Source organism: Balearica regulorum, chromosome W (assembly GCF_011004875.1).
Source record: "Balearica regulorum gibbericeps isolate bBalReg1 chromosome W, bBalReg1.pri, whole genome shotgun sequence".
Lineage (NCBI taxonomy): Eukaryota > Metazoa > Chordata > Aves > Gruiformes > Gruidae > Balearica > Balearica regulorum.
The window spans coordinates 10,842,892-10,870,370 of NC_046219.1; the positions used below are offsets into that span (position 1 = coordinate 10,842,892).

Below are 27,479 nucleotides of genomic sequence, written 5' to 3' on the forward strand. Positions count from 1 at the left end.
GAATATCTCATTTCGGTGTCATTGAAAGAATGGGAGCTAAACTCTAGCGGTCTCTCTGGCCCTTCTGGTCCCTTTTGCCATAGGTTACAATGGGAACCATGTTCACTGAACCGCCACTCTACGTGGATAGGGTCTGTCGGGTGTAAGGGGCCTAGCTGTTGAAATAGCCGCAGTTCTCTTATTAACAATTCTAACGCAGTCTCGTGCTGTTTAGTCCATTCCCATGATTTACCTTTCCTGAGCAGATTGTATAAGGGACGGGCGATAATAGAAAAACCAGGGATATGTTTGCGCCAATAGCCTAAGGTTCTCAGAACTTGCTGTAACTCCTTTATGCTAGATGGATTCTGCCCATGCTCTATTTTTTCCAGGGTGTCGGGGGGAATAGAGGCGGCTCCTTTAATCCACCAAACTCCCAGGAACTTAACTTCCTGGGCAGGTCCCTGACACTTGGATGGGGGAATGTCTAGTCCCAAAGTCACCAATTTTTCTTGTATACCTTCCATGGTATGCCCGACTTCCTCTGAGTTTTCTCCTCCTATCAGTATGTCATCAATATATTGATATATCGTGACACCCTGTGGGCTGGGAATTTCTGATAAAACCTTTGCCAAAGCATTGTGAGCAATGGTGGGGGAGTGTTTATATCCCTGAGGCAGCCTGTTAAAGGTGTACTGTACCCCTTTCCAGGTAAAAGCCAATTGGGCGTTATCGTGTTCCTGGAGTGGGATCATAAAGAACATATCTTTGACATCTAAAGTTGCCATCCATGGGTGCGATGCTCCCTGAATTTGGGTTACTAATTCTGCAATGTTTGGTACGGCTGCTGTTAAAGGTGCAGTATTGGCATTCAATTGTCTATAATCAATTGTAAGCCACCACTGTCCATTTGGCTTTTTTACTGGCCAGACAGGAGAATTATGGGGGGAGTGTGTGCGAGTGATAATACCTCTTTTTTCTAAATCTGTTACCACCCCGTCAATGCCCGAATGTGCGGCTGCTGGCAGGGGGTACTGCTTTACATTAGTAATTCTTGATGGGGGTAGAGGTATAGACATCTCTAATAAGTTTATAGCTTTAGTTTCATCCTCTTCAAGCCATGCTATTTCTCCATCACCTCGTCCAGCGAAACTCCAGACTGACCCATCGGGGAGTTTCCACACTCTGCCATACAACACATCAAATCCCAATATGTTGGTGTTTGCAGCACCGACCAGTACTTCAGTGCGGGTCAATTTGGTCTCGCCTGGGAGCCACAAGGCAATTTTTGCTGTGGGGCATTCCTTTACGATCCCATCAATCCCTGTAAATTTTACCTTACGGCGACCGGGTTTCACATTTAGGCATTCCGCGGTCTCCTTGGTGATTACTGACATTTGAGCACCCGTATCAATGAGGAAATATGTAAAAATTATCCTTGGTCCTACTGGAATAGCAATGACAGGTTCATGGTGTTTATCAAAGAGCCATTGTATAGTTAGCACTTGCCGGGCAGGGTGGCTCACTGTCCTCCCCGGGGATGCAAGTTTTTTGTTTGAGTATCTACTAAATCAATCAGCTCCTGCTGTGGGGCTGAGGGCAAGGATCTAACAGGAATCAATTTATTTCTAGCCGTCTGACTTCCCCCCACTGAATCAATTCTTTGGCTTAGTGATTGTACCAGAGCTCGGAGATCAGCAGTGGATGTGCCGTATAGTAACTGTCGTGGCACTCCCATCGCCAAGGCTCTGCGCCACAGATCATTACGTTCCTTATCAAACTTTAGTTTGAACTCTGATTTAGGCTTAGTGGTGTGGACCTGACGAACTCGTCGAGGGGGTGGTTCTGGCGGTTTCCCAGTGGTCGGTCCAATCCAACCCATGCGGCGCCCATAATTCACTACCTCTTGTACAAACTCGCTCCAGGTGGGAATTGACTGATCCCTGTGTCTCCCAACTCGGGGTGCACGGTAAGGTACAGCATTAGCCTCCCCGGTGGCTCTGATCCTATCCTGGACATTAGCTACATATGTCTTTAAGCTGTCCGGGAGGCCACGGATGAGGGGAGTTAACCTTGCTGGGTCAATAGGGGCTAGCATTGGGGATTTCCTTAACACATCCCTCTCATACATTGCTTGTATGCAGGCTGCCTTTTGTACAGACACAGCCAAGTCAGAGAATCCTGATGTTTTGATAACAAGGGGATCTCCTCTTTCTTGCGGGTCTATGCCGCCAGCCCAATAGGCAGCCCGTGTCGTTAATGAATAATTATGATTGCCTGGTGTAGTGGTTAAAAACACTCCAGGGCCCCAATAGCCTCCTGCTTCTTCCTCGCTTAGTAAAATTTGGTCCCCCCCCGTAAGGGAGACTCGCCACACGTATTCCGTCTCAGACTCCTCTGGGTTCCTGGAGTACTTTTCCTGCAACTTTGCTAATTCAGCAGGAGACCAGGGAATGGTGCGTACAGTAGTACGAACATCATCATCCCCCTCATTTGTAGTTTCAGTTTTAATCAGTGGTCGTATAGGCACAAGTTCTGGGGTAAGATCAAAATCTTCCACCGGTTCATCATTATCGTTATCATACCAGATGTCTCCATCCCATGTCTCGGGATCTGCACAGTGTATTAATTTGCGGATCTGTTTAGCCGAGACCGAGGATGGCATTTGATTCAGTAAAAGATTTAACTTTTCCTGCAGTTGTTTTTCTCGCCTTTCCGCTGAGGCTAATAGCATTTTAAGTTCCCTATTTTCTGTTTTTAAGCTTTGGTTTTCAATCAATCACGAGGGCATCTACTCGTGTTCCCAATTTCTCACCTTTTTCCTTTTCAAAGGTTAATGAAGTTTTCAATACTTCATTTTCTGATTTCAGAGAGGCATATTCTACATCTGCAATTCGTTCGGGGGGAGGGGACTCTTTAATTTCCCTTTGTGCACAGGATAAACAAGCCCCCAACACTGCACAAACAATTCCTTTGCCTTTACCTTTTTTAATCTTTTGCTCACTTCTACACTGTTCTATCCTCTCTATCACTTTATCCTCATCTTTCCAAAATTTTTGGGCCCATTCTATTCCCGCTTGGGATGGTGCACACTTATATTTTTGCAGCAGTTTATCCATGGCAATCCTGTCCGTGACGCCAATTTTACTGTCGCGTGAAAGTGTACAAGTCCGATGTGTGGCTGAGGGAGGCCCTCCCGTTGAGTCACGAGGTTCAGAAAGGACCCCCTTGCTTTCTAAACTCCTTCTCAGAGAGGAGCCTAGGTGCGGCTAGGTCCAGTCTTAGTCCCAGACTTGGTCAACGGTTTATGTCTAAAGGGTTATGTGTGTAGCCACTTATCAGAGTCAACGTTTGCCTGTCAGAGCCCCACTAAGGACTTTCACTGAAACAGTTTCGCAAAGTTGAAAAGAAAAATAGGTAATTTATTGAAGCGACAGATATATAAGTTCGGAATTGCCGTTGATAAATGCACTAACTGCAACAATTTTGAGCTCAAGTTAATAGTTCAGCGCTTTTGTTAATGATAGTTTTCCCGGGGTAACATCCGACATAATCGGAGGCGCAAGTCTTACCAAAGAGGCGTCCCTGCTTGGGGAGGAGAGAGGTCCAGGCCCGTCGACCCGTCCGGATAGTTGGAGTTCTCGTCCTCAGAAAAGAGGATTCTAAATGCCAGATTTATACTTTTGGCGAGGTGGGACTAAGTCAGGTATTGTGTGTCGATTGGCCCTTAACAAGGCTTGTTGTGCAGTTGATCGGGGCTGGGGGGGGAAGTGGCAGAGAACAAAGGCATTCAGTACAGAGGAGCGGTGGTCTGTTTAGTTTTACCAAAGTAACGTCAAGCTGTGAAGGCTCCCCCTCACCCCAGGCGTCACTTAGTTGATTAAGGAGCAGACCCGTCAGGCGCTGCATCTTGTTAAGATGAACAAATTGCTCATCTCCTGCCCCTGTTCAGGTCCAGTGCTTATCAGCGCAAGATAAGCAAGTTGCTCAATCCCTGCTCTCGCCCAAGCTGGACTCCCCCAGGGCCCCTTCTGCTGGGTCATAACGGCCCTGTATTCGGCACCAACAAGCCTGGATAAGTCCGGCATCCCACAGGCATCCCTTCCCTCCAGCGTGTCAAACGCACCACACAGCTTGGTGTCGTGGGCAAAGTTGCTGAGGGTGCACTCGATCCCATTGTCCATGTCGCCGACAAAGATGTTGAACAGTTACGGTCCCAGTACCGACCCCAGAGGAACGCCACTCGTCGCTGATCTCCACTTGGACATTGAGCCGTTGACTGCAATGCTTTGAGTGCGACCATCCAGCCAATTCCTTATCCACCAAGTGGTCCATCCATCGAATCCATGTCTCTCCAATTTAGAGACAAGGATGTCATGCGGGACAGTGTCAAATGCCTTGCACAAGTCCAGGGAGATGATGTCAGTTGCTCTTCCCTTGTGCACCAACGCTGTAACCCCATCATGGAAGGCCACCAAATTTGTCAGGCACGATTTGCCCTTAGTGAAGCCGTGTTGGCTGTCACCAATCACCACCTTGTTTTCCATGTGCCTGAGCATAGTTTCCAGGAGGGTCTGCTCCATGATCTTGCCAGGCACGGAGGTGAGACTGACCGGCCTGTAGTTCCCTGGGTCTTCCTTTTTACCCTTCTGAAAAATGGGGGTTATGTTTCCCCTTTTCCAGTCAGCGGGAACTTCGTCAGACTGCCAGGACTTCTCAAATATGATGGAGGTTGGCCTGGCCACTTCATCCGCCAGTTCCCACAAGACCCGCGGATGCATCTCATCAGGTCCCATGGACTTGTGCACCTTCAGGTTCCTTAGATATTCTCGAACCTGATCTTCTCCTACAGTGGGCGGTTCTGCATTCTCCCAGTCCCTGCCTTCTGTGACCTGGGCGGTGTGGCTCGAGCACTTGCCAGTGAAGACTGAGGCAAAGAAGTCATTGAGTACCTCAGCCTTCTCCGTATCCTGGGTACCCAGGTCACCTGTTTCATTCTGGAGGGGACACCCACATTTTCCCTCATCCTCCTTTTATCACTGACATACCTATAGAAGCTTTTCTTGTTGTCCTTGACATCCCTGGCCAGATTTAATTCTATCAGGGCTTTGGCTTTCCTAACCTGATCCCTGGCTGCTCGGACAGTTTCTCTGTATTCCTCCCAGGCTACCTGCCCTTGCTTCCACCCTCTGTAGGCTTCCTTTTTATGTTTGACTTTGCCCAGGAACTCCTTGTTCATCCATGGCAGCCTCTTGGTGGATTTGCTTGACTTCCTCTTTGTTGGGATGCATTGCTCCTGAGCTTGGAGGAGGTGACCCTTGAATACTAACCAAGTACTAACCAAGTAGAGCTGTCTTGGGCCCCTCTTCCCTCCAGGGCTCTGTCCCATGGTATTCTACCAAGCAGGTCCCTGAAGAGGCCAAAGTCTGCTCTCCTGAAGTCCAGGGTAGTGAGCTTGCTGTGCACCCTCCTCGCTGCCCTGAGGATCTTGAACTCCACCATTTCGTGGTCACTGCAGCCGAGGCTGCCCTTGAGCTTGACATCCCCTACCAGGCCCTCCTTATTGGTGAGAATAAGGTCCAGCATGGCACCTCTCCTCGTGGGCTCCTCTATCACTTGGAGGAGCAAGTTGTCATCAACACATTCCAGGAACTTCCTGGATTGCTTGTGCTCTGCTGTGTTGCCCCTCCAACAGATATCAGGGTGGTTGAAGTCCCCCATAAGGACCAGGGCTTGTGAATGTGAGGCTGCTCCTATCTGCCTATAGAGGGCCTCATCTGCTCAGTCTCCCTGGTCAGGTGGCCTGTAGCAGTGACCCCCGCTATGATGTCCCCTGCCCCAGTGCTCCCTTTAATCCTGACCCATAGGCTCTGGGTCAGCTCCTCATCCATCCCCAGGTGGAGTTCCATGCCCTCCAGTTGGTCATTGACATAGAGTGCGACACCCCCTCCTTGTCTGCCCTGCCTGTCCTTCCTAAAGAGCCTGTACCCTTCCATCCCAACACTCCAGTCATAGGAGCTATCCCACCAGGTCTCTGTAATGCCAATAAGGTCATAGCCTTGCAGGCGCACACACGTCTCCAGGTCCTCTTGTTTATTCCCCATGGTCCGTGCGTTCGTGTAGAGGCATTTCAGTTGTGCCCCTGTTGAGGCTGACTGGCTGGCGTGGCTGGGATTCTTTTGATGTATCTTCCCAGTGTTACCCTCTTGGTTCCTGTTCCATCTGGAGCCCCCGGCTCCTCTCCTCTAGGCTTCGAGTGTGCTGCAGTGCATCCAGCACATCTCTGAGCAGTAGGCTGAGGGCCCTCGCCAGCACCCCGTCCCTCCAACCTGGGCACATCATCCCACAACATGTCGCTGGCAAGCCTGATGATATTATCCCCCTCCCCCTTCAAGCCTAGTTTAAAGCTCTGTCCATGAGCCCCACTAGTTCCTGGGCAAAGATCCTCTTCCCCCTTTGAGGGAGATGAATCCCATCAGGGTTCATCAGGCCCGGTGCCTTGTAGGCCGCCCCATTGTCAAAGAACCCAAAGTTGTGGCGTTGACACCAGCCATGGAGCCATGCATTTATGGACTGTGTCTGCCTGTTCCTCCCACCATTGCTGCCCTCAACTGGAAGGAGGGAGGAGAATATTACCTGCGCTCCCAAATCCTTCAGTGACTGTCCTAAGAGCCTGAAGTCCCTTTTGATCGCTTTTGTGGTGCGTGTCTCTGCTTCATCCCCACCCACATGGAGGAGCAGCAGTGGGTAATAGTCAGAAGGCTGTACCAGGCTGGGGAGTTTCCTAGCGATGTCCTTGACATGGGCCCCAGGGAGGCAGCAGACTTCTCTGAGAGGAGGGCCTGCCCTGCATATCGGGCCCTCTGTACCCTTCAGAAGGGAGTCCCCTACCACTATAACTCTCCTCTTCTTCTTTGGGGGGGGTGGTCACGACCTGAGGCGTGGGCCTTTCTGGCCTAGGTGCTACCTCTGGAGTAGCTTGACTGTCATCCATATCCTCCTTTGAGTGGCCTTCCACAGCCAGAGCCTGGTACCTGTTGCACAGGGTTACATGGGAAGGCGAGGTGGGTGAGGAGAAGGTTCGCCTGCCACGCCGAGCGTGGACTTGTTTCCATTCACTCCCTTCTTTGAGGCTGCTGCCTTCTGCCTGGCAAGGAGAGGATACAGGGTCCCCTTCGCTTTGGCTTTGGTCTGTTAGCTGTCCCTGTTTCTGTCTCAGGGAGGGCAGAGCTTGGCTCCACCAGTCTACCTCTCAGCCTCTCTGATGCTCCTTAACCTCTCCACTTCTTCATGGAGTTCTGCCACCAGGCTGAGCAGGTCGTCCACCTGGTCACACCTCAGGCAGCCAATCTCACTAGTGCCTTCCCGTGCCAGTGCCAAGCTCAGACACTCCCTGCAGCCTGAGAGCTGGGTGGCTGCATGCTTCTGTGGCAGCTCTGTCTGTGTTGCCACATGCCTTCTGTCAAGCACAGAGCTTAGGGCTTTCTGCCTGGTGGGTGCCATGGCTGAACTCCTTCTATGAGAGAGTGATGACCACCTGTGGACTCCCCCCTTGAGCAGGTAGACTGACTAGGCCCTACCCGCGTGCACTGCCGCGCCACACCCTGGCTGATGCGCCGTGCTCCGGGTCACTAGCACTCCCTAGGCTGCTTTTTATAGGCGTCCGGGGGGGTGGGGGTGAGTGCCGTTGCTTTGGCAACGTCCAGGTCTCATCAGCGGTTCCCGTGAGAGCAGCCGGCTTGTGGCGGGTGTCTTCTGTGTCCCTGGTGTTTCCCTGCCTCTGGAAAGTCAGGAAAAACCCTCTGTGTGCCTAGATCTGCCGCTCTGCTATGGGTTGGGCTGGCACCAGAGGTCCACTCTTCAGCGACTGACTAATGTAGATGCTAAATAGCATCAGTTCAACTTGTGGTCTTTATCTACAATTCACTTTTAAACATTAATGGACAATAAAGTGTAGTTAATTAAGCCAGGGAATGTATATCTAAGTAGGGTTCTTCTGTACAAGGAAGTTTACACTAATAAAAATGAAGTTGAGTCTGAATATTTATTAAACTAATATAATTTCCCATTGTTCACTCTTGTTCTGGCATATTTTTTTTAACCTCATCTGCTTCCACAGCTAAACTAGGAGAAGGGTTTCTTAGATCACTTCACACTGAATACTGTATTGGTATAGCTGTGAAGTTATTGTCATATAGACACTGCATGATGCAGACTTCTGCCAAAGCCTTAGGTCATTTCAGCTCTCAGGTGGTCCTTATCTTCTAATAATTTGTATCAAGGTTGAATTTGAAGAGGTAAGTAGGTAGAAGTTGCTTAAAACCATTACCCTGCACATGAAAACACCTGTCTATTCATACAAAGTAAAGCTTATCTACGTCACTTAGTGGAGGTGTTGGTTCCTAGAACAAATGTCTTTCTGTAGCTTGCAGCAGCAGAGAATGATACTCATTTTTTATGGCTGAGATTCTGTGTGACAGTAGTGAAGTAGACCCCTGTGTTGTCAGTTTTATTGTGCTAGTAAGTATCAGTATTGGGTGTGATGTTGTTTCAACCCTCTTCTGCAGTTATGGTATTCTTTTAAAACTTGTCCTGTTATTGTAGCTGCAATTACAAAAAATGTAATAATTTTTGAAAGTTCAAACTCCACCAGAATGTGGACTTTTCTAGTAATCTAGGGGGTCTCCCTGTTTTCCAGTATTGACTAGAAAAAGAAAGAATACCCCTTAGGTTTCTCATATTCATCAAGGTGAAGTTAGGAATTGGGATTTGTATCCTTTGTTGTGCTTTGAGGCACACACAAATTCTGAATTGAGTTGCTTTGCTAACCTCTTGGAACAGCCCTAAGATATGTAGATGCATTAAATGCTCTTTATTTAGAAGTACAAAGCTTTCTGTTTCTGGTGAGTCTTGGAGAAAAATATTTGTCTGAGGGAAATGTGTTTTGAGTTCCTTCACCCCTTTATGCATTGATGTGGGTATTTTGCTTTAAGACTTTTTTTCCCCACTATGTTGATTTAGGGCTTATTTAAGTACTAGTTAAAGGGGAAAGCAAAAATCTTTGAAGAGTTTTTTTTCAGCCTCTTTATTATCTTGCCAGTTCTTTACAGTAAAGCCAAGGTGAGCTGCTCCAGAGGTGAAACAGCTCTTGGTGTACAGGGGGGTTTCCTGAGGCAGGGAAATGCCAGGGCAGCAGAGACACCCACCAGGAGCTGACAGTTCTTATGAAAGATGCTGATGATGCCTGGGTGCTGCCAGAGCAACCACAACCACCCCCACACCTATAAAAAGCAGCCTAGGCAGCACTAGCAACCAGGGTGTGGCACAGCAGTTTGCACAGGAAGGGTGTCATCACTCTACCACCTCAAAAGGTCAGTTCAATTGGTGGTTGTCACCTTCCTACAAGGAGCTTAGCTATGCTATCCACCCAGCAGAAAGTCCTCTGCACTCACCAGAACTGATGTGGCTACCCACACAGAGCTCCTATGAAAACATGCAGCTACCTAGGTCTCAGGCTGCAGGGACTGCCAGAGTTTTTCACTAGGAACAGATGGCAGTAGTGAGAACAGCTGTGTGAGGTGTGACCAAATAGATGATCTACTCAGCCTGGTGGCAGAGCTATGAGAGGAAGTGGAAAGGTTAAGGAGCATCAGGGAGGCTGAGCGAGCGATAGATTGGTGGAACCATGCTCTGCCTTCCCTGAGACAGAAACAGGGACATCCACCAGACAAAACCCAAGATCAAGGGGATCCTGTATCCTCCCCCTGCCAGGCAGAAGGCAGTAACATAATGTAAAGGAAAGGAGTGAATGGAGGCAAGTCTATGCTCAGGGCAGCAGGTGAACCCCCTCCTTGCCTACCTTGCCTTCCCAGGTGCTTCTGTACAACAGGTATGAGGCTCTGGATGTGGAAGGTCAGTCAATGGAAAATGTGGATGATGGTTCATCTACACCAGAGATGTTGCTAAGGTCAGAAAGGCCTACCCCCTGTATCGTGACCACAAAGAAAAGATGGATTATAGTTGTAGGTGACTCCCTTCTGAGGGGAACAGAGGGTCCAATATGCTGGACAGACCTTCCTCTTAGGGAAGTCTGCTGCCTCCCTGGGGCCTGGGTTAAGGACATCACTAGGAAACTTCCTAGCCTGGTACAGCCCTCAGACTATTACTCATTACTGCTCCTCCATGTGAGTGGCGATGAAGCTGCAACACATAGTCCAAGGGCAATCAAAAGAGACTTCAGGGCCTTGGGATGGTTGGTAAGAGAATCTGGAGCCCAGGTTATTTTTTCCTCTATCCTTCCAGTTGCAGACAGCAATATTGGAAGAAACAGATGTATCCAGTCTAATGATAGATGGCTTCGTGGCTGGTGTCACTGCGAGAATTTGGGGGTTTTCGATAATGAGATGGTCTACACAGCACTAGGCCTGCTGGCATCAGATGGAATTCATCTTTCTCAAAGGGGGAAGAGAGTCTTTGCTCATGAGCTAGCAGATTGGATTGACAGAGCTTTAAACTAGACTTGAAGAGGGAGGGGGATAATGTCAGGCTCACCTGTGACAAGCCATAGTGTCACAGAACCTCACAAACCAGGCCAGGCCAGTTAACAAACTAAAAATGAGATTGATTTTACAAGGTGGAAGGAAAAAAAAATCAAACTAAGTTTTATTCTAACTGAAACTGCTCTGAGGCTCCAACAGACATTAACAATCCACAGGTTCAGGATGTCAGTCAGGATGTTAGTAGTACACCACTGACTTAAGAGCTCCTAAGATTTATGACTGATGACCCAAAATGTGCAAAATCACTCACTCATGTAAGATGAGGTCTCTCAGTCTGTACAGAAGATGAACCATAGGTAGCATCCCAACCCACAGGGAGAGCCTCAGACCACAGACCTGCTGCTCTGAGGGAGACCAACTCAAAATAGCGCTCTCACAAATTCAAATCTGACCTGTGGTCATATATGGTTACATAGGCCTCCCATTGGCCGAAGACCTCAGCTTTGTCACCTGCCGACTGAAATGACTGCTGCTGTGTGGGCATAATTCAAACTGTGGCGGGAAGGTTTTTTCTGTGGGCTTTGTCAGGGCAGGTGCATCTGCCACACATGGGACTACATGCCAAGATTAGAGGGACGGGGTGCTAGCAAGGGCCCTCAGCCTGTTGCTCTGAGACATACTGGGTACACTGGAGCACACTTGAAGTCTTACAGAGAGGAGCCAAGGGCTTCTGAGGTAATAGGAGCCAACAGGGAAACACGGGTGAAGTATTTCAAAGGAATTAAGGAGTGTTCCTCTAAAAAGATGACACAGCTGACAGCCCATCTGAAGTGCCTCTACACTAATGCACACAGCATGGGCAATAGGAGGAGTTGGAAGCCACCGTGCTGCTAGAAATCTACGACCTAGTTGCCATTACTTAAACTTGGTGGGATGAATCCCATGACTGGAGTGTAGCTATCGATGGCTACAAGCTATTCAGAAGGGACAGGCGAGGAAGGAGAGGAGGAGGGGTTGCCCTCTTTGTCAAGAAATGGATAGATGGTGAAGAGCTGTCGCTGAAGAATAGCCTTGAGCAGGTTGAAAGCTTATGGGTAAGAAATAGAGACCGAGCCAACAAATGGAACCTTGTGGTTGGTGTCTACTACAGGCTGCCTGATCAAGGGGAGCCTATTGATGAAGTCTTCTTACTCCAGCTACAGGAGGCATTGTGCTTGCAGGCTCTCATCCTGCTGGGGGACTTCAACCACCCTGACATCTGCTGGAAAAGGAGCACAGCAAGCTGCAGGCAATCCAGGAGACTCCTGGAGTTAGTCAATGGGACCCCCTGGGAAACTGCCCTCAGGGACAAGGGAGCAGAACAGAGCTGGCAGATCTTTAGGGATTCTTTCCATAGAACACAAGAGCTCTTGATCCCCGTATGTAAGAAATAAGGAAAGGCAGGCAAAGAGACCAGCATGGCTGAGTCAAGACCTGCTGTTCAAAGGAAAGGGCAAGAAGGAAATGCACAGACAGTGGAAGCAGGGACAGGTATCCTGGGAAGAGTATAGGGATATTGCCCGGTAGTGTAGGGATGGGATCAGGAAGGCCAAAATGCAACTGGAGCTGAACTTGGCAAGGGATGCAAAGAATAATAATAAAGGTTTCTATAAATATGTCAGCCAGAAAAGGAAGGTCAAAGAAAGTGTACCCCTCCTCCCCGATGAACACGACTGGCAAACTTGTAACAATGGATGAGGAGAAGGCTGAGGTATTCAACAACTTTTTTGCCTTAGTCTTCACTGGTGATCTCTCTTCCCACACCTCTTGAGTGGATGGACCTCAAGGCAGGGACTGGGGGAGCAAAGTCCCTCCCACTGTAAGAGAAGATCAGGTTCAAGATCACCTGATGAACCTGAGCATACATAAGTCTATGGGACCCGATGAGATGCATCCCAGAGTCCTGAGGGAATTGGCTGATGTAGTTGCTGAGCCATTCTCCATGATATTTGAAAAGTCATGGCAGTCAGGTGAAGTCCTCAGTGACTGGAAAAAGGGAAACATTGCACCCATTTTTTAAAAGGGTGGAAAGGAGGACCCTGGAAACTACCGACCTGTCAGCCTCACCTCTGTGCCTGGGAAGATCATGGAACAGATCCTCCTAGAAGCTATGCTAAGGCACATGGAGGACAGGGAGGTGATTCAAGACAGCCAGCATGGCTTCACCAAGGGCAAGTCTTGCCTGACCCACCTAGTGGCCTTCTGTGATGGAGTGACTACATCAGTGGACAAGGGAAGAGCTATGGATGTCATCTATCTGGACTTCTGTAAGGCCTTTGACATGGTCCCCCACAACATCCTTCTCTCTAAATTGGAGAGATATGGATTTGATGGGTGGACTGTTCAGTGGATGAGGAATTGACTGGATGGTTACATCCAGGGAGTAGTGGTCAACAGCTCAATGTCCGGATGGAGATCAGTGACGAGTGGTGTCCCTCAGGGGATTTGTATTGGGACCAGTACTGTTTAATATCTTCATCAATGACATAGTGGGATCAAGTGCACCCTCAGCAAATTTGCAGATCATAGAATCATAGAATCGTTTTGGTTGGAAAAGACCTTTAAGATGATCAAGTCCAACCGTTAACCTAGCACTGCCAAGTCCACCACTAAACCATGTCCCTAAGCACCACATTGACGTGTGTTTTAAATACCTCCAGGGACGGTGACTCAATCACTTCCCTGGGCAGCCTTTTCCAATGATTGACAACCCTTTCGGTGAATTTTTCCTAATATCCAATCTAAACCTCCCCTGGTGCAACTTGAGGCCATTTCCTCTTGTTCTATTGCTTCATACTTGGGTGTCGCGGAAAAGGGTATGAGTCAGATGCGTGGATGAGGGAGGCCCTCCCATTGAGTCACGAGGTTCAGAAAGGACCCCCTTGCTTTCTAAACTCCTTCTCAGAGAGGAGCCTAGGTGTGGCTAGGTCCAGTCTTATTCCCAGACTTGGTCAACCGTTTATGTCTAAAGGATTATGTGTGTAGCCACCTATCAGAGTCAACATTTGCCTGTCAGAGCCCCCTAAAGGACTTTCACTGAAACAGTTTCGCAAAGTTGGAAAAGATAGGTAATTTATTAAGGCAACAGATATAAAAAGTTCAGAATTGCCGATATAAGTGATAAATACACTTACCGCAAAAATCGAACTCAAGTTAATAGTTCAGTGCTTTTGTTAATGATCCTTTCCTGGGGTAACATCCAACGTAGTCGGAGGTGCAAATCTTACCAAAGAGGCGTCCCTGCTTAGGGAGGAGAGAGAGGTCCAGGCCCATCAACCCATCTGGATAATTGGAGTTCTCATCCTCAAAATGGAGGACTGTAAGTGCCAGATTTATACTCTTGGCGAGGTGGGACTAAGTCAATTATTATGTTATATGACGATTGGCTCTTCTTGTTGGCTTGTTGATCAAGGAGGGGAGTAGCATTGAGAACAAAGCCATTCTGTACTGAGGTGCAGGGGTCTTATCTTGTTTTACTGAACCAACATTGGACTATGAGGCCTCTGTCTCACCCCAGGCATGACTCAGTTGATTCGAGCGAGCTTTAGACTGCAAGCCATCATGCCTGTCTGGTTCTTTGCAAGACAAGCAATTTGCTCGACTCTTGCTTTTGCTCTGGTCTGGTGCTTGTCTGTGCAAGGCAAGTACGTTGCTCAATCTGTGCTCTCGCTCAAGTGAGACCCTGTTACTTTCTGCTGACTCACAGTGGCTCTGTATTTGGCACCAACAAGCCTGGTTCTCCACATTGGGAGAAAATACCAACATTCACCTTGCTACAACCTCCTTTCAGATAGCTGTAGAGAGCAATAAGGTCTCCCCCCAGCCTCCATTTCTCTAGACTAAACAACCCCAGTTCCCTCAGCCACTCCTCATAAGACTTGTGCAGTTGACACCAAGCCAAGTGGTGCAATTGACATGCCTGAGGGACTGGATGCCATTGAGAGGGAACTGAGCACCAAAAAGGCAGATGTTTAAGACCGATGTTATAAGAAATATTTGAATATGCAATATGTATTAAAGAATCTAGAACAGCCTCTTGCAGATTGTGTTTTACTGAGAAACATTTTTACTAAGTATATTTTTTGCTTTATTACATGTAAGACAAAGAGCTTTTCATTAAAAGATTTTTTAAAAAATTTTCTTTGCAAATTAGAATGTGCACAGTGCTAAATTTATGATGTATTTTATATAATTTATAAGCTTTTCTCTAAAAAAAAGTCCAGTAGTTTTATATTGTAATATTAAGGCTGAGTCTCCTGTACTCTTTTACTTGCCTGATTGTAAGAGAAAATAAATAACCAGCATGTTAAAAAAAGTCCAAATATCTGTATGCAGTAATTACTGTAGAAGAAGTATCAGTTATTGCAGCTATAGAAACCTCTTTTTTTCATCATTTTAGGTTTGAAAATATTTTATTTTTAAGATGGATTTTTTTTCTTCACTATACACCTGATACTACGTGAATTTTCATGGTCAGTACTTTCACTTGTGAATACTGGCTTAAACCTGAAAAACTATAAAAAACAGCTTCTTGCTGAGAGAGGATATTGATATATTGTCAGCATGCTTATGTTTTGTTTAAAAAGACACATTTGGGGTATTACTTTAACAGTCATTATATTATTATACAAACATAATTTAATTAAGACTTTTTTGCTTTTGTTTCTACAGTCCATACAGTGACACTGTTTCTTAATATCTTCGGATGTTTGGCCTGGTTTTACATTGATGCTACACGAGGGGTTGATTTTGGACTGAGTATCCTGTGGTTCTTACTTTTTACCCCTTGTTCTTTTGTCTGCTGGTACAGACCACTTTATGGAGCTTTCAGGTAAGAACTTCAGCTTGACTTAAGATATTTTAAAAAAATACTACACTTTTTGAAATGCATTAACATTTCAGAATTTGCTTGTTTATCATTATGATAATCCTTTAATATGATTTCATTAGAAACAAGTAGAATGTTCGCCATTAATTCAGTGACTATATCTGAAATGTCAATGGCAACAGTTAGAAATATAGAATATCCTTTAAAATATTTTTAAAATATTTGCTCCTGGGAGCATGGAAGGTTCAGGAGCACATCTGAAATGCTTGTACACCAATGCACACAGTATGAGAAACAAGCAGGATTAACTGGAAGCGTTGATCAGTTCCCAGAGCTATGACATCATCAGTATTAGTGAGACTTGATGGAATGACTCCCATGACTGGAGTGCTGGGATGGAGAGCTACAGGCTGTTCAGGAGGGATAGGCAGAGCAGGTGAGGTGGAGGAGTTGCACTGTATGTAAGGGAGCGTTTTGATTGTACAGCTCTTACAGTTAGTGATGATGTGATTGAGAGCCTCTGTCTGAGGAGTAGGGGGATGGAAAACAAGGGAGATGTCGTAGTCAGTGTCTACTACCGATCGCCCAACCAGGATGATAGCACTGATGAGTTATTCTATAGGCAATTAGGAGAAATCTCTGGATCGGTGGCCCTTGTCCTTATGGGAGATTTCAACTTCCCAGACAGCAACTGGGAATACCATACTGCTGTGACGAGCAGGTCTTGGAAATTCTTGAAGTTTGTGGAAGATATAACTTCTTGACACAAGTACTCAGGGACCCAACTAGGAAAGGTGCCCTCCTAGACTTGCTGTTTGTGAATAGGGAAGAACTCGTGGGAGATGTGATGGTAGGCGGCTGTCTTGGCTGCAGTGATCATGAGAGGACTGAGTTGAAAATTTTCAGTGTAATGAGAAAAAGGGTCAGCAGAGTTGCTACCCTGGACTTCAGGAAAGCAAACTTTAAGCTATTATGGGAGTCGCTTAGCAGAGTACCCTGGGAATCTGCTTTTGAGGGCTTAGGAGTCCATGAGTACCAGTCAGTTTTTAAGAACCACCTTTTAAAAGCGCAGGAGCAGGCAATCTTATTGTGTCAAAAGTCAAGCAAGTGGGGCAGAAGACCAGCTTGGCTGAACAGGGAACTCCTCTTGGAACTCAGGAGGAAAAAGAAATTGTATGCTCTTTGGAAGCAAGGTCAGGCTTCACAGGAAGATTACAGAGCCATGGTTCATATATGCAGGGAGAAGACACGAAAGGCCAAAGCTCAATTAGAGTTGAAACTGGCCAGTGTTGTGTCAGACAACAAGAAGGACTTTTTAAAGTATGTTAATAGCAAAAGGAGTTCTAAAGAAAACATGGGACTGATACTTGTTGAAGATGGTCACCTGACTAATAAGGATGAAGATAAAGTGGAGGTATTTAATTCTTTTTTTTGCCTCAGTCTTTAATAATACTGATAGACCTTGAACTGCCCGGTCCCCTGAGTTGGAGGACCCTGACTGCGGGAACAGTGACTTTCCCTTCGTGGACACTGAAATTGTAAAGGACCAGTTGTATCACCTGAACGTTCACAAGTCCACGGGGACTGATGGGATTCATCCCAGAGTACTGAAGGAGACAGTGGATGTTACAACAGGACCCATCTTGATCATCTACCAAAGGTCTTGGGAGTCTGGGGAGGGCCCTGCTTACTTGAAGCTAGACAATGTTATTCTGATTTACAAGAAGGGTGTGAGGGAAGACCCAGGAAAATATAGACCTGGGACAGTGTAATGCTGGGCACAAGTATAAATTGGGAGAGAGTGGCTGGAGAGAAGCCCTTCAGAAAGGGACCTGGGGATGCTGGTTGACAGCAGGATCACTATGAGTCAGCAACATGTCCTGGCAGCCAAGTGAGCAAACTGCATCCTGGGGTGCATCAAACACAGTATAAACAGCTGGTCAAGAGAGGTGATTATCCCGCTGTATTTAGCATTAGTGCAGCCTCACCTTGAGTACTCTTTGCAGTTCTGGGCCCCACAATTTAAGAAGGATGTGAAGGTCCTTGAATGTGTCCAGAGGAGGGCAACAAAGCTGGTGAAAGGGCTGGAAGGAATGCCCTATGAGGAGGAGCGGCTAAGGACTGTTGGTTTGTCTAGTTTGGAGAAAAGGAGGCTCAGAGGTGATCTCATTGCTGTCTACAGCTTCCTGAGGAGGGGAAGTAGAAAGGGAGGCGCTGATCTCTTCTCCCTGATATCCAGTGACAGGACGCATGGGAATGGTTCAAAGCTGCGCCAGGGGAGGTTCAGACTGGACATTAGGAAGCATTTCTTTACCAAGTGGGTGGTCAAACACTGGAACAGGCTTCCTAGAGAGGTGGTCGATACCCCAAGCCTGTCAGTGTTTAAGAGGCATTTGGACAATGCCCTTAATAACATGCTTTAACTTTTGGTCAGCCATGAAGTGATCAGGCAGTTGGACTACATGATAGTTGTACATCCCTTCCAACTGAAAATATAATATTCTATTCTATTCTGTTCTGTTCTATTTATAGCTTCTACCATTGGCATAATAGTTGTAGGTAATATTTAACAGTATTGAGCTGATAACAATTTTAAAGAAAATTCTCATTGAATCTCTGTCCCTTCACAAACAGGTGAATAGTTTCACATAGTAATACATAGCAGGTGAAGGGTTTCTTCAATTTTTGTCTTCCTGAATGAATTTCGTAAAACTCTACGCTTAAAAAATCTTATATTGTTAAGTGACCTGCAGTATCAGTAATTGAAGTAGACTGAGATTCTTAAGTATGAGTAGACCAGGTATATACTAATCAAACTCCAGTATTTTTCCTAGCTTTTAGCAATCTGGGTTTTGCAGACTTCACAAGCTTGAGGTGTGCTATCTTATTCTTTAAAAATCAAAGGATTGGTTTGCATTCAAAATTGAACTTTTTTTGTGAAATTCAGCGTGTAGAGATTCTAAATTCCTGTACTCTTACAGTATTTCTTGGGAATTATTTTTTACATTGAAATTAATCAGGATGGTCTCAATTTAAATGCACTAATTTTTGTAGAGAAAGATTGATAGCCATAAATTGCAATTGAGCATAATCTTTAGATATAATGAGATGTTTCTTTTTTTGCTAACCAAGGAGATATTGCTGTACCCACACATCTTTGAGGAATCATATAGTTTAACTTGCATTTGCTCATACACTAAATTCTTACATCCTCTAGCTAAAAAATGAGTGTTTTTCATTTACTAGTCTAACTGTTGTTCACGACTTAGGTTACAATGTGGGTACAAATTGAGACAAATTAAAAATGCAGAAAATTGCCAGTATTTTAAAATGGTAGCTTTCATTAACTAATTATAAATCTTATATACTCTCTCTTAGTAGTGTTGTTTTATATGAAATTATTATTCCTGATTTGGTGGAGTTCAGTGTCATGTTATCTTTCAGGGTTTTAGAGCTAGTAAATCCTTTAGCATTTCTTAGTGAATATTTATTGTTTGGAAAAGGAAAACTACTGCTTGCATATTAAACTTTAAATTATTTGTTCAGCTGAAAATGAAATAGTTATTGAACTGAACTGGTTGAATAAATAGAAATGAAAAGATTCCCTTCTGCAGAAAGTGCTATTACTGGCAAAATCTGTTTCTGTGACTGAAGTGATTTTTACTTCCTTTAGAAATTTGGTAGGAAGTATATAATGTGATCATTAGTTTTGATAGTAATATGTTGAGGTTTTTGTTGAGATTTTGCCTGTATCTTTATATTTGGGGGTTTTGACAGGTTTTTAATACTTTTGGTCTTTGTCAGGCTGACATTTTAGTAATTTAGAAAGCAAACATATTTTGTATGTTTTGTTTTTAAACAACAGCTGCTTCAATATTCTGATCTGCATTATGTTTCACTAATTCCATATTAGATTTTATGTCCTCTTACAAGTAAAATATTTTCTTCCCATCCTGCCAGAGCTGTGAACTTCATTCTGAAAGTGGAGCAGACTTCTGTTCTTCATGCACTGTAGCAAAAGTTGTATGTTTAGTCTAAGAGGCCCAGCTGTGTGCTCAACAGAACACTAAGAAATAATATCTTGCTGCTATTCTCACCTCTGTTAGAGGTGCAAATGGCAAAAATACTATATTAAAGAAACAGCAGCAGCTCTTGTAAATAAACACTGTACAAAAACACGGGATTACTGGTATTTCAAGTCACCATCAAGAAATCAAAGCACTTTTCCTCTAATTAATGCAGAAAAAAATTTTTAGATTGGTACTGCAGTATTTGTAAAAAGTCATAAGTTTCCTGGCTGCTTTAATTTTTCCCCTCCCCCTCTTTCAGGAGTGACAGTTCATTCAGGTTCTTTGTGTTCTTCTTTGTATATATCTGTCAGTTTGCTGTACATGTACTTCAAGCTGCAGGATTTCAAAGATGGGGAAACTGGTGAGTATTCTGTTTTCCGTAGCATTGTACTGTCTGTAAGACAAACACTCATTTGATATAGCAACTGCAATACAGTCTATGTGTTTTTTCAAAATAAAATCCTGTGTTCACTGGAATTGTTACATTTAGCACTCAAAAAAGACATTTTTGGAGTGCTCTTAACTAGGAAAAGTATGTGAAATGTATTCCAAGCGTGTGAGGTACTTCTGTTATTAGGTTGGTCAAAATTTTATTTTTCACTGTAAGCCACGTTGAACTACTCTTTTATACATTACCTTCCCTATTTTAGTGGTATGTGGAGATGCTATATGCTCTATATTTAGGATAAAGAAATAAGCAAAACTTTGAGAAAATGAGAATAATTTAGGTTGTAATCTCTCCTGGTTCTGGCTAGGATAGAGTTAATTTCACAAGGAGCCAGGACAGGTGAGACAAGCTGGCCAGGGGGGCTATTCCATACCATGTGATGTCATGCTCACCATAAAAGGGGGCCAGTCGGGGAGGGGTGGGCTCAGTGTGGCTCTGGGACAGGCTGAGGGTCCTGTTGGTCCTGGAATCGGTAAATTGCTTTCTGTTATCACCCATTGTGAATATCTGTTATCAGTACTGTTGTTGATTGTTTCCCTCTCCCTTGCTGTCCCAGTAAACTGCCCTTATCCCAACCCATGAGGCTTTGCCTTTGTTTTTTCCCATTCTCCTCCCCATCCCGCCAGGGTAGGGGTAAGCGAGTGGCGACATGGTGCTCAGCTGCCGGCTGGGCCTAAACTGCCACAGTCCTTTTTTGGCGCCCAACGTGGGGCCAGAGGGGCTGTGATAACGACAAGTCTGACCCAAGTGTGTTGAAACAAAGTTGTTATAAGCATTTATAATGTTATTGAAACAGTCGCTGGTCATAATGATGTTCTGTTTGGTCACATGGCTCTGGTTTGTAGACCCATGTTTACTCTATGCAATCCCTGCGGCGCTGTTTATCACTTCTGGGAGAGGGGTTCGTGTTCTCATGTTGTTGTATTGTGTGATAATGACTTATGATAAGATATCATTGACAGTCATGAGTCTGAGCTGGTACTTGTATACAGTATTTCTGTCATACCCGTACCTCAGTCAATATCTTTCAGAATTGATTAATAATTGGACCCAATCTATGGGGAAGACGGGGGGGATACCTTCTCCCACACTTTCACCTCCCCTTTTCCCTTTTGGTTGGTTACAACAATTTTTGAGAATGTTGAATACCCTTGGAATGTTCAGGCCAGTATATTCCTATTACTAGGTCTCCTGCATGCTTTCCAAGTCCTGTTCAGGGTTAGCAAAAATCTTTTCAAGAGTACCACCCAGGGATCTTCCCCAAGGCTGAATGGTCAGGGCTGGCATGGCATGTGGGAGAGTATGGGTGGGTATCTAGAGACCTTTTCACCCCCAATGGTTTGGAGCTTCACTCCCGAACAACTGCAGGACCCTGATAAAGTGGTAGAATATTTGAAAAGGAAATGTTGTGGCTATTCCAAGAAGACAACTTACTGCACTATGCTGGGCCCTGGCCATGATCTATCAAACACTGCTTGATAGTAGACAGCACCATCAGGGAGGAGAGAAAGAGAACAGACCCACAGGCACTACAGCTACCCAACCCCCCGCAACAGGCACTACAGCTACCCAAACCCCCGCAACAGACACTTTAGCCGAGCCAATAGATCAACCCATACCAGTATCAGTCGCCCCTATACACAAAAAGAAAAACACAGGGAAATCAGTTCGCTTAGTGAAAGATGATGATGAACCGGGGCCATCATGAGAACAGGAAGAGCCAGAACCAGAAGTGATCACCTGATCCCTGTCCCTGAGTGAGCTGCGAGATATGCGGAAAGATTTCAGCTGCCTTCCAGGGGAGCACACCTGGCTGCTCCGCTGCTGGGATAACGGGGCCAGTAGCCTGGAACTGGAGGGCAGGGAGGCCAAGCAGCTAGGATCCTTGTCTAGGGAAGGGGGCATTGACAAGGCAATTGGGAAGAAGGCACAGGCCCTCAGCCTCTGGAGGCGCCTCCTGTCAAGTGTGAGGGAAAGGTATCCTTTCAGCGAAGATGTCGTATGTCGGCCAGGCAAGTGGACCACCATGGAGAGCGGTATCCAATACCTGAGGGAATTAGCCGTGCGGGAGATGGTTTATTATGATCCGGACAACGCACAGTTGCCCACAGACCCCGATGAAGTCCAGTGTACCCGACCCATGTGGCGAAAATTTGTACAGAGTACTCCATCATCGTACGCCAACTCACTGGCAGTAATCGACTGGAAGAGTGAAGAGGCACCCACGGTGGACCAAGTGGCTGGCCGACTCCGGCAGTATGAAGAGAGCCTTTCTTCCTCCCTCGTCTCGGTTGTGGAGAAACTGTCCCAGGAGGTCCAGCAACTCTTACTCCCCACCTGTACAGACCAGTATTTCAGCTGTTAGGAGTAAGCGTTTTTCTGCTCCGGAGAGGGGATATAGAGCATACACACCACGAGGTATCCTGTGGTTTTATCTGTGTGACCACGGAGAAGACATGAGGAAATGGGATGGGAAGCCTACCTCAACCTTACGGGCATGAATACGTGAGCTGCAAGGCAAGACAGTCATAAAAAGGGACTCTTCCAGAAAGAATGCTGCTCCAGTTTCCACCGGGCAGCCCCCCAGACCAAGTGAAAGGCCAGATCGCACTTCTGATCCTCTTGAAGGGACTTCTAAGTCCTTTCTGCAAGAGGTGAGTAGTGAATATGATGAGCAGGATTAGAGGGGCCCTGTCTCCAGCCAGGTGGAGGAAAGGGACAACAGAGTGTATTGGACTGTGTGGATCCGATGGCCTGGCACATCGGACCCACAGGAGTACAAGGCCCTAGCGGACACTGGTGCAGTGTACTTTAATGCCATCCAGCTATGAAGGGGTGGAACCCATGTCTATTTCTGGAGTGACAAGGAGATCCCAACAGTTGACTCTGTTGGAGGCTAAAGTAAGTCGAACTGGGAATCAGTGGCAAAAGCACCCCATTGTGACTGGCCCAGAGGCTCTGTGCATCCTGGGCATAGACTACCTCAGGAGAGGGTATTTCAAAGACCCAAAAGGCTACTGGTGGGCTTTTGGAATAGCTGCTTTGGAGATGGAGGAAACTGAACCATTGTCTAGTTTGCCTGGTCTCTCAGAGGACCCTTCTGTTGTAGGGTTGCTGAGGGTTGAAGAGCAACAGGTGCCAGTCGCTACCACAACTGTGCACTGGCTTCAGTACCGCACCAACAGAGACTCCCTGGTTCCCATCCACAAGCTAATTCGTCAACTGGAGGGTCAGGGAGTGATCAGCAGAACCCACTCACCCTTTAACTGTCCCATATGGCCAGTGCAGAAGTCCAATGGAGAGTGGAGGCTGACGGTAGACTATCGTGGCCTGAAGGAAGTCATGTCACCCATGAGTGCTGCCGTGCCAGACATGCTGGAACTTCAATATGAACTGGAGTCAAGGGCAGCCAAGTGGTATGCCACAAGTGATATAGCTAATGCATTTTTCTCGATCCCTTTGGCAGCAGAGTGCAGGCCACAGTTTGCCTTCACTTGGAGGGGCGTCCAGTACACCTGGAACCGACTGCCCCAGGGGTGGAAACACAGCCCCACCATCTGCCATGGACTGATCCAGACTGCACTGGAAAAGGGTGAAGCCCCAGAGCACCTGCAATACATTGATGACATCATCGTATGGGGCAACTCAGCAGAGGAAGTTTCTGAGAAAGGGAAGAAAATAATCCAAATCCTGCTGCAGGCTGGCTTTGCCATAAAACGAGGTAAGGTGAAGGGGCCTGCGCAGGAAATCCAATTTTTAGGAATAAGGTGGCATGATGGGCGGCGTCAGATCCCTATGGATATTATCAACAAAATAGCAGCCATGTCCCCACCAACCAACAAAAAGGAGACACAAGCTTTCTTAGGCATTGTGGGTTTCTGGCGAATGCACATTCCGAATTACAGTCTGATAGTAAGCTCTCTCTACCATGTAACCCGGAAGAAGAATGATTTCAAATGGGGCCCTGAGCAACGACAAGCTTTTGAACAAATTAAGAAATAGTTCATGCCGTACCTCTTGGGCCAGTCCGGGCAGGACCAGATGTAAAAAATGTGCTGTACACCGCAGCCGGGGAGAATGGCCCTACCTGGAGTCTCTGGCAGAAAGCACCAGGGGAGACTCGAGGTCGACCCCTGGGGTTTTGGAGTCGGGGATACAGAGGATCCGAGGCCCGCTACACTCCAATGGAAAAGGAGATATTGGCAGCCTATGAAGGGGTTCGAGCTGCTTCACAAGTGATTGGCACTGAAGCACAGCTCTTCCTGGCACCCCGACTGCCAGTGCTGGGCTGGATGTTCAAAGAGAGGGCCCCCTCTACACATCATGCAACCGATGCTACGTGGAGTAAGTGGGTTGCACTGATCGCACAGCAGGCTTGAATAGGAAGCCCTAATTGTCCAGGAATTCTGGAAGTGATCACAGACTGGCCAGAATGGAAAGATTTCGGAATGTCACCAGAGGAGGAGGTGACATGTGCTGAATAAGCCACACCATATAATAAACCACCAAAAAAAAGAGAAACCATATGCCCTGTTCACTGATGGGTCCTGTCACATCGTGGGAAAGCATCGGAGGTGGAAGGCCGCTGTATGGAGTCCTACACGGCGAGTTGCAGAAGCTGCTGAAGGAGAAGGTGAATGGAGCCAGTTTGCAGAGGTGAAAGCATTCCAGCTGGCTTTAGATATTGCTGAAAGAGAAAAGTGGCCAACACTCTACCTCTATACTGAGTCATGGATGGTGGCCAATGCCCTGTGGGGGTGGTTACAGCAGTGGAAGTGGAGCAACTGGCAACGCAGAGGCAAACCCATCTGGGCTGCCCCACTGTGGCAAGATATTGCTGCCCAGCTGGAGAAGCTGGTTGTAAAGGTACATCATGTAGATGCCCACGTACCCAAGAGTGAGGCCACTGAGGAACATCAGAACAACCAGCAGGTGGATCGGGCTGCCAAGATTCAAGTGGCTCACGTGGATTTGGACTGGCAGTGTAAGGGTGAATTATTTATAGCCCGATGGGCCCATGACACCTCAGGCCATCAAGGAAGAGATGCGACATATAGATGGGCCCGTGATTGAGGGGTGGACTTGAGCATGGACGCCATCTCACAGGTCATCCATCAATGTGAAACATGCGCTGCAATCAAGCAAGCCAAGCGGGTAAAGACTCTGTGGTATGGAGGACGATGGCTGAAATATAAATATGGGGAAGCATGGCAAATTGACTACATCACGCTCCCACAAAGCCGCCAAGGCAAGCGTTATGTTCTTACAATGGTGGAAGCAACCACTGGATGGCTGGAAACGTATCCCGTGCTCCATGCCACTGCCCGGAACACTATTCTGTGCCTTGAAAAGCAAGTCCTGTGATAACATGGCACCCCAGAAAGAAATGAGTCAGACAATGGGACTCATTTTCGGAACAACCTCATAGACACCTGGGTCAAAGAGCATGGCATCGAGTGGGTGTATCACATCCCCTATCATGCACCAGCCTCTGGGAAAATTGAAAGGTACAATGGACTGCTAAAGACTACCCTGAGGGCAATGGGTGGTGGGACCCTCAGACACTGGGACACATGTTTAGCAAAGGCCACCTGGATAATTAACACGAGGGGATCTGCCAATCGAGCTGGCCCTGCCCAGTCAAAATTTCCACACCCAGTAGAAGGGGATAAAGTTCCTGTAGTGCGCATGAAGAATATGTTGGGTAAAACAGTTTGGGTTATCCTTGCTTCAGGCAAAGGCAAGCCCATCTGCAGGATTGCTTTTGCTCAGGGACCAGGGTGCACTTGGTGGGTGATGAGAAAAGATGGGGAAGTCCGGTGTGTACCCCAAGGGGATTTGATTCTGGGTGAAAATAGCCAATAAATTAAAGTGCATGATGTTAATAGCGATATACTGTATTGTCACTGAAATCCGGGAATAAACCTCGTAACACCAATGTAGTGTTAAAAGGCAGGCATTCTTTATTGCAGCGCTGGATGCACGGGGGATAGTTCCACCTAACATGCATACCTAGCCTACGAACATGCACATATTTATATTCTCAATGCACACATGGTTACAATTACATCACATAGTTACATAGTTACTTCATTATGATTGGTGTAAAACTTTCTCGCTTTGCTTTTAAAGCTATATACTTAAAGAAATTCAGAGAGCATGCCCAGTGAGGGGTGGTCGTACCTTGGAGGTGGGTAACTTTTAGCATGGAGGTGTGTTTTGGTATTATAATGAGATTATAATGAACAAAGTTCACTCAAAGGACATGATTTTGACAAAAAATGAAATATTACTTGTCTCATGTACCAACCACGCAGTTTATCAGCTCCATGGTACATACCAACCTCTCAGGTCCTCATTCCTAAAATATTTTTCTCATTCCCTACTACTGCTAATGATCTCATCTTGATCCCATCACCATGGTTAAAAAGTTAAACACATCGGTTACAGTATCAATGGTATGACCATAAGAATCACCCAAAACTAATGAAGGATGGACTTTGATGAAACTGAACAAAGTGCCACGATAATGGAACTAGAACTGACTTCAACTGGTGCCCAGAAACTTTATCGAAAATCACATCTTTGACATCTAGACTGTGAGCATGGACCATACCAGATACACCGGCTGTGAAGACTCCGGATGCAGCGTGCAACAATCCAGCAGCACGCACCATTGCTCCTGCTCTGAGAGACTGTAATGGCAGATGGAACCCAAAGCCATGGACTAAATGAACTCGACAGACATTTTAGAGCGATAGCCCATAGAGTAAGGCAATGAGATCTGTAAAATAATCTGGGCATGATGTAGATGGTATGGAATAAGGGGTGGATAATGTCCTGGTTCTGGCAAGGATAGAGTTAATTTCCCAAGGAGCCAGGACAGGTGAGCCAGGCTGGCTGGGCGCTATTCCATACCGTGTGACGTCATGCTCACAAGGGGGCTAGTGGGGGGGGGGTGGTGGTGCTCAGTGTGGCTTAGCATCTGTCGATAAGTAAATTGCTTTCTGTTATCACCCATTGTGAATATCTGTTATCACTCATTGTGAATATTCCATTATCAGTACTGTTGTTGATTGTTTCCCTCTCCCTTGCCTTCCCAGTATACTGTCCTTATCCTAACCCATGAGGCTTTGCCTTTGTTTTTTCCCATTCTCCTCCCCATCCTGCTGGGGGAGGGGTGAGCGAGTGGCGGCGTGGTGCTCAGCTGCCAGCTGGGGCTAAACCACATCATAATAATATATTAATATTAATAATATATTAATTTATATATTAATATTTCAATATTAATTTTTATCAGTAGTTATTTCTAATTATATTAATATACTTACTAATGAAATGTATAGCTAAAATTTGAAGAACGATTCAACATTGTATTCAGGTGAATATAGTTGTATATCTTTGATATTATTTGAAAAGCTCATTTGTATGAGTCAGCTCCTTATTCTGTAATAGTTGATTTTTCATTTTGATGCTTATAATTATATAAGCTTTTACTTGAAGCTTTCGTGTATATATTGCTTTTATTTGAAGATTCAAGGTCTAATATTTAGATTTTACAAGAAAAAGCTATTGGGAATCAGTCACCCTTCTTGGAAAAAAACCCCAACAAACTT

General features: G+C 46.1%; 1 protein-coding gene across 3 annotated transcripts in view; it reads left to right on the forward strand.

The window, feature by feature from the left end:
* Positions 1 to 27,479, forward strand: part of LOC142599188 (secretory carrier-associated membrane protein 1-like) — a 112,458-nt gene that overhangs the window by 74,125 nt on the left and 10,854 nt on the right. For 2 of the 3 annotated variants that reach the window (XM_075739074.1, XM_075739076.1), the window contains 2 exons: positions 15,189 to 15,348; positions 19,675 to 19,776. In XM_075739074.1, coding sequence (XP_075595189.1) covers positions 15,189 to 15,348; positions 19,675 to 19,776 — 262 coding nt within the window. The remainder of the gene's footprint in view (positions 1 to 15,188; positions 15,349 to 19,674; positions 19,777 to 27,479) is intronic. The other variant, XM_075739075.1, reaches the window with a different exon arrangement.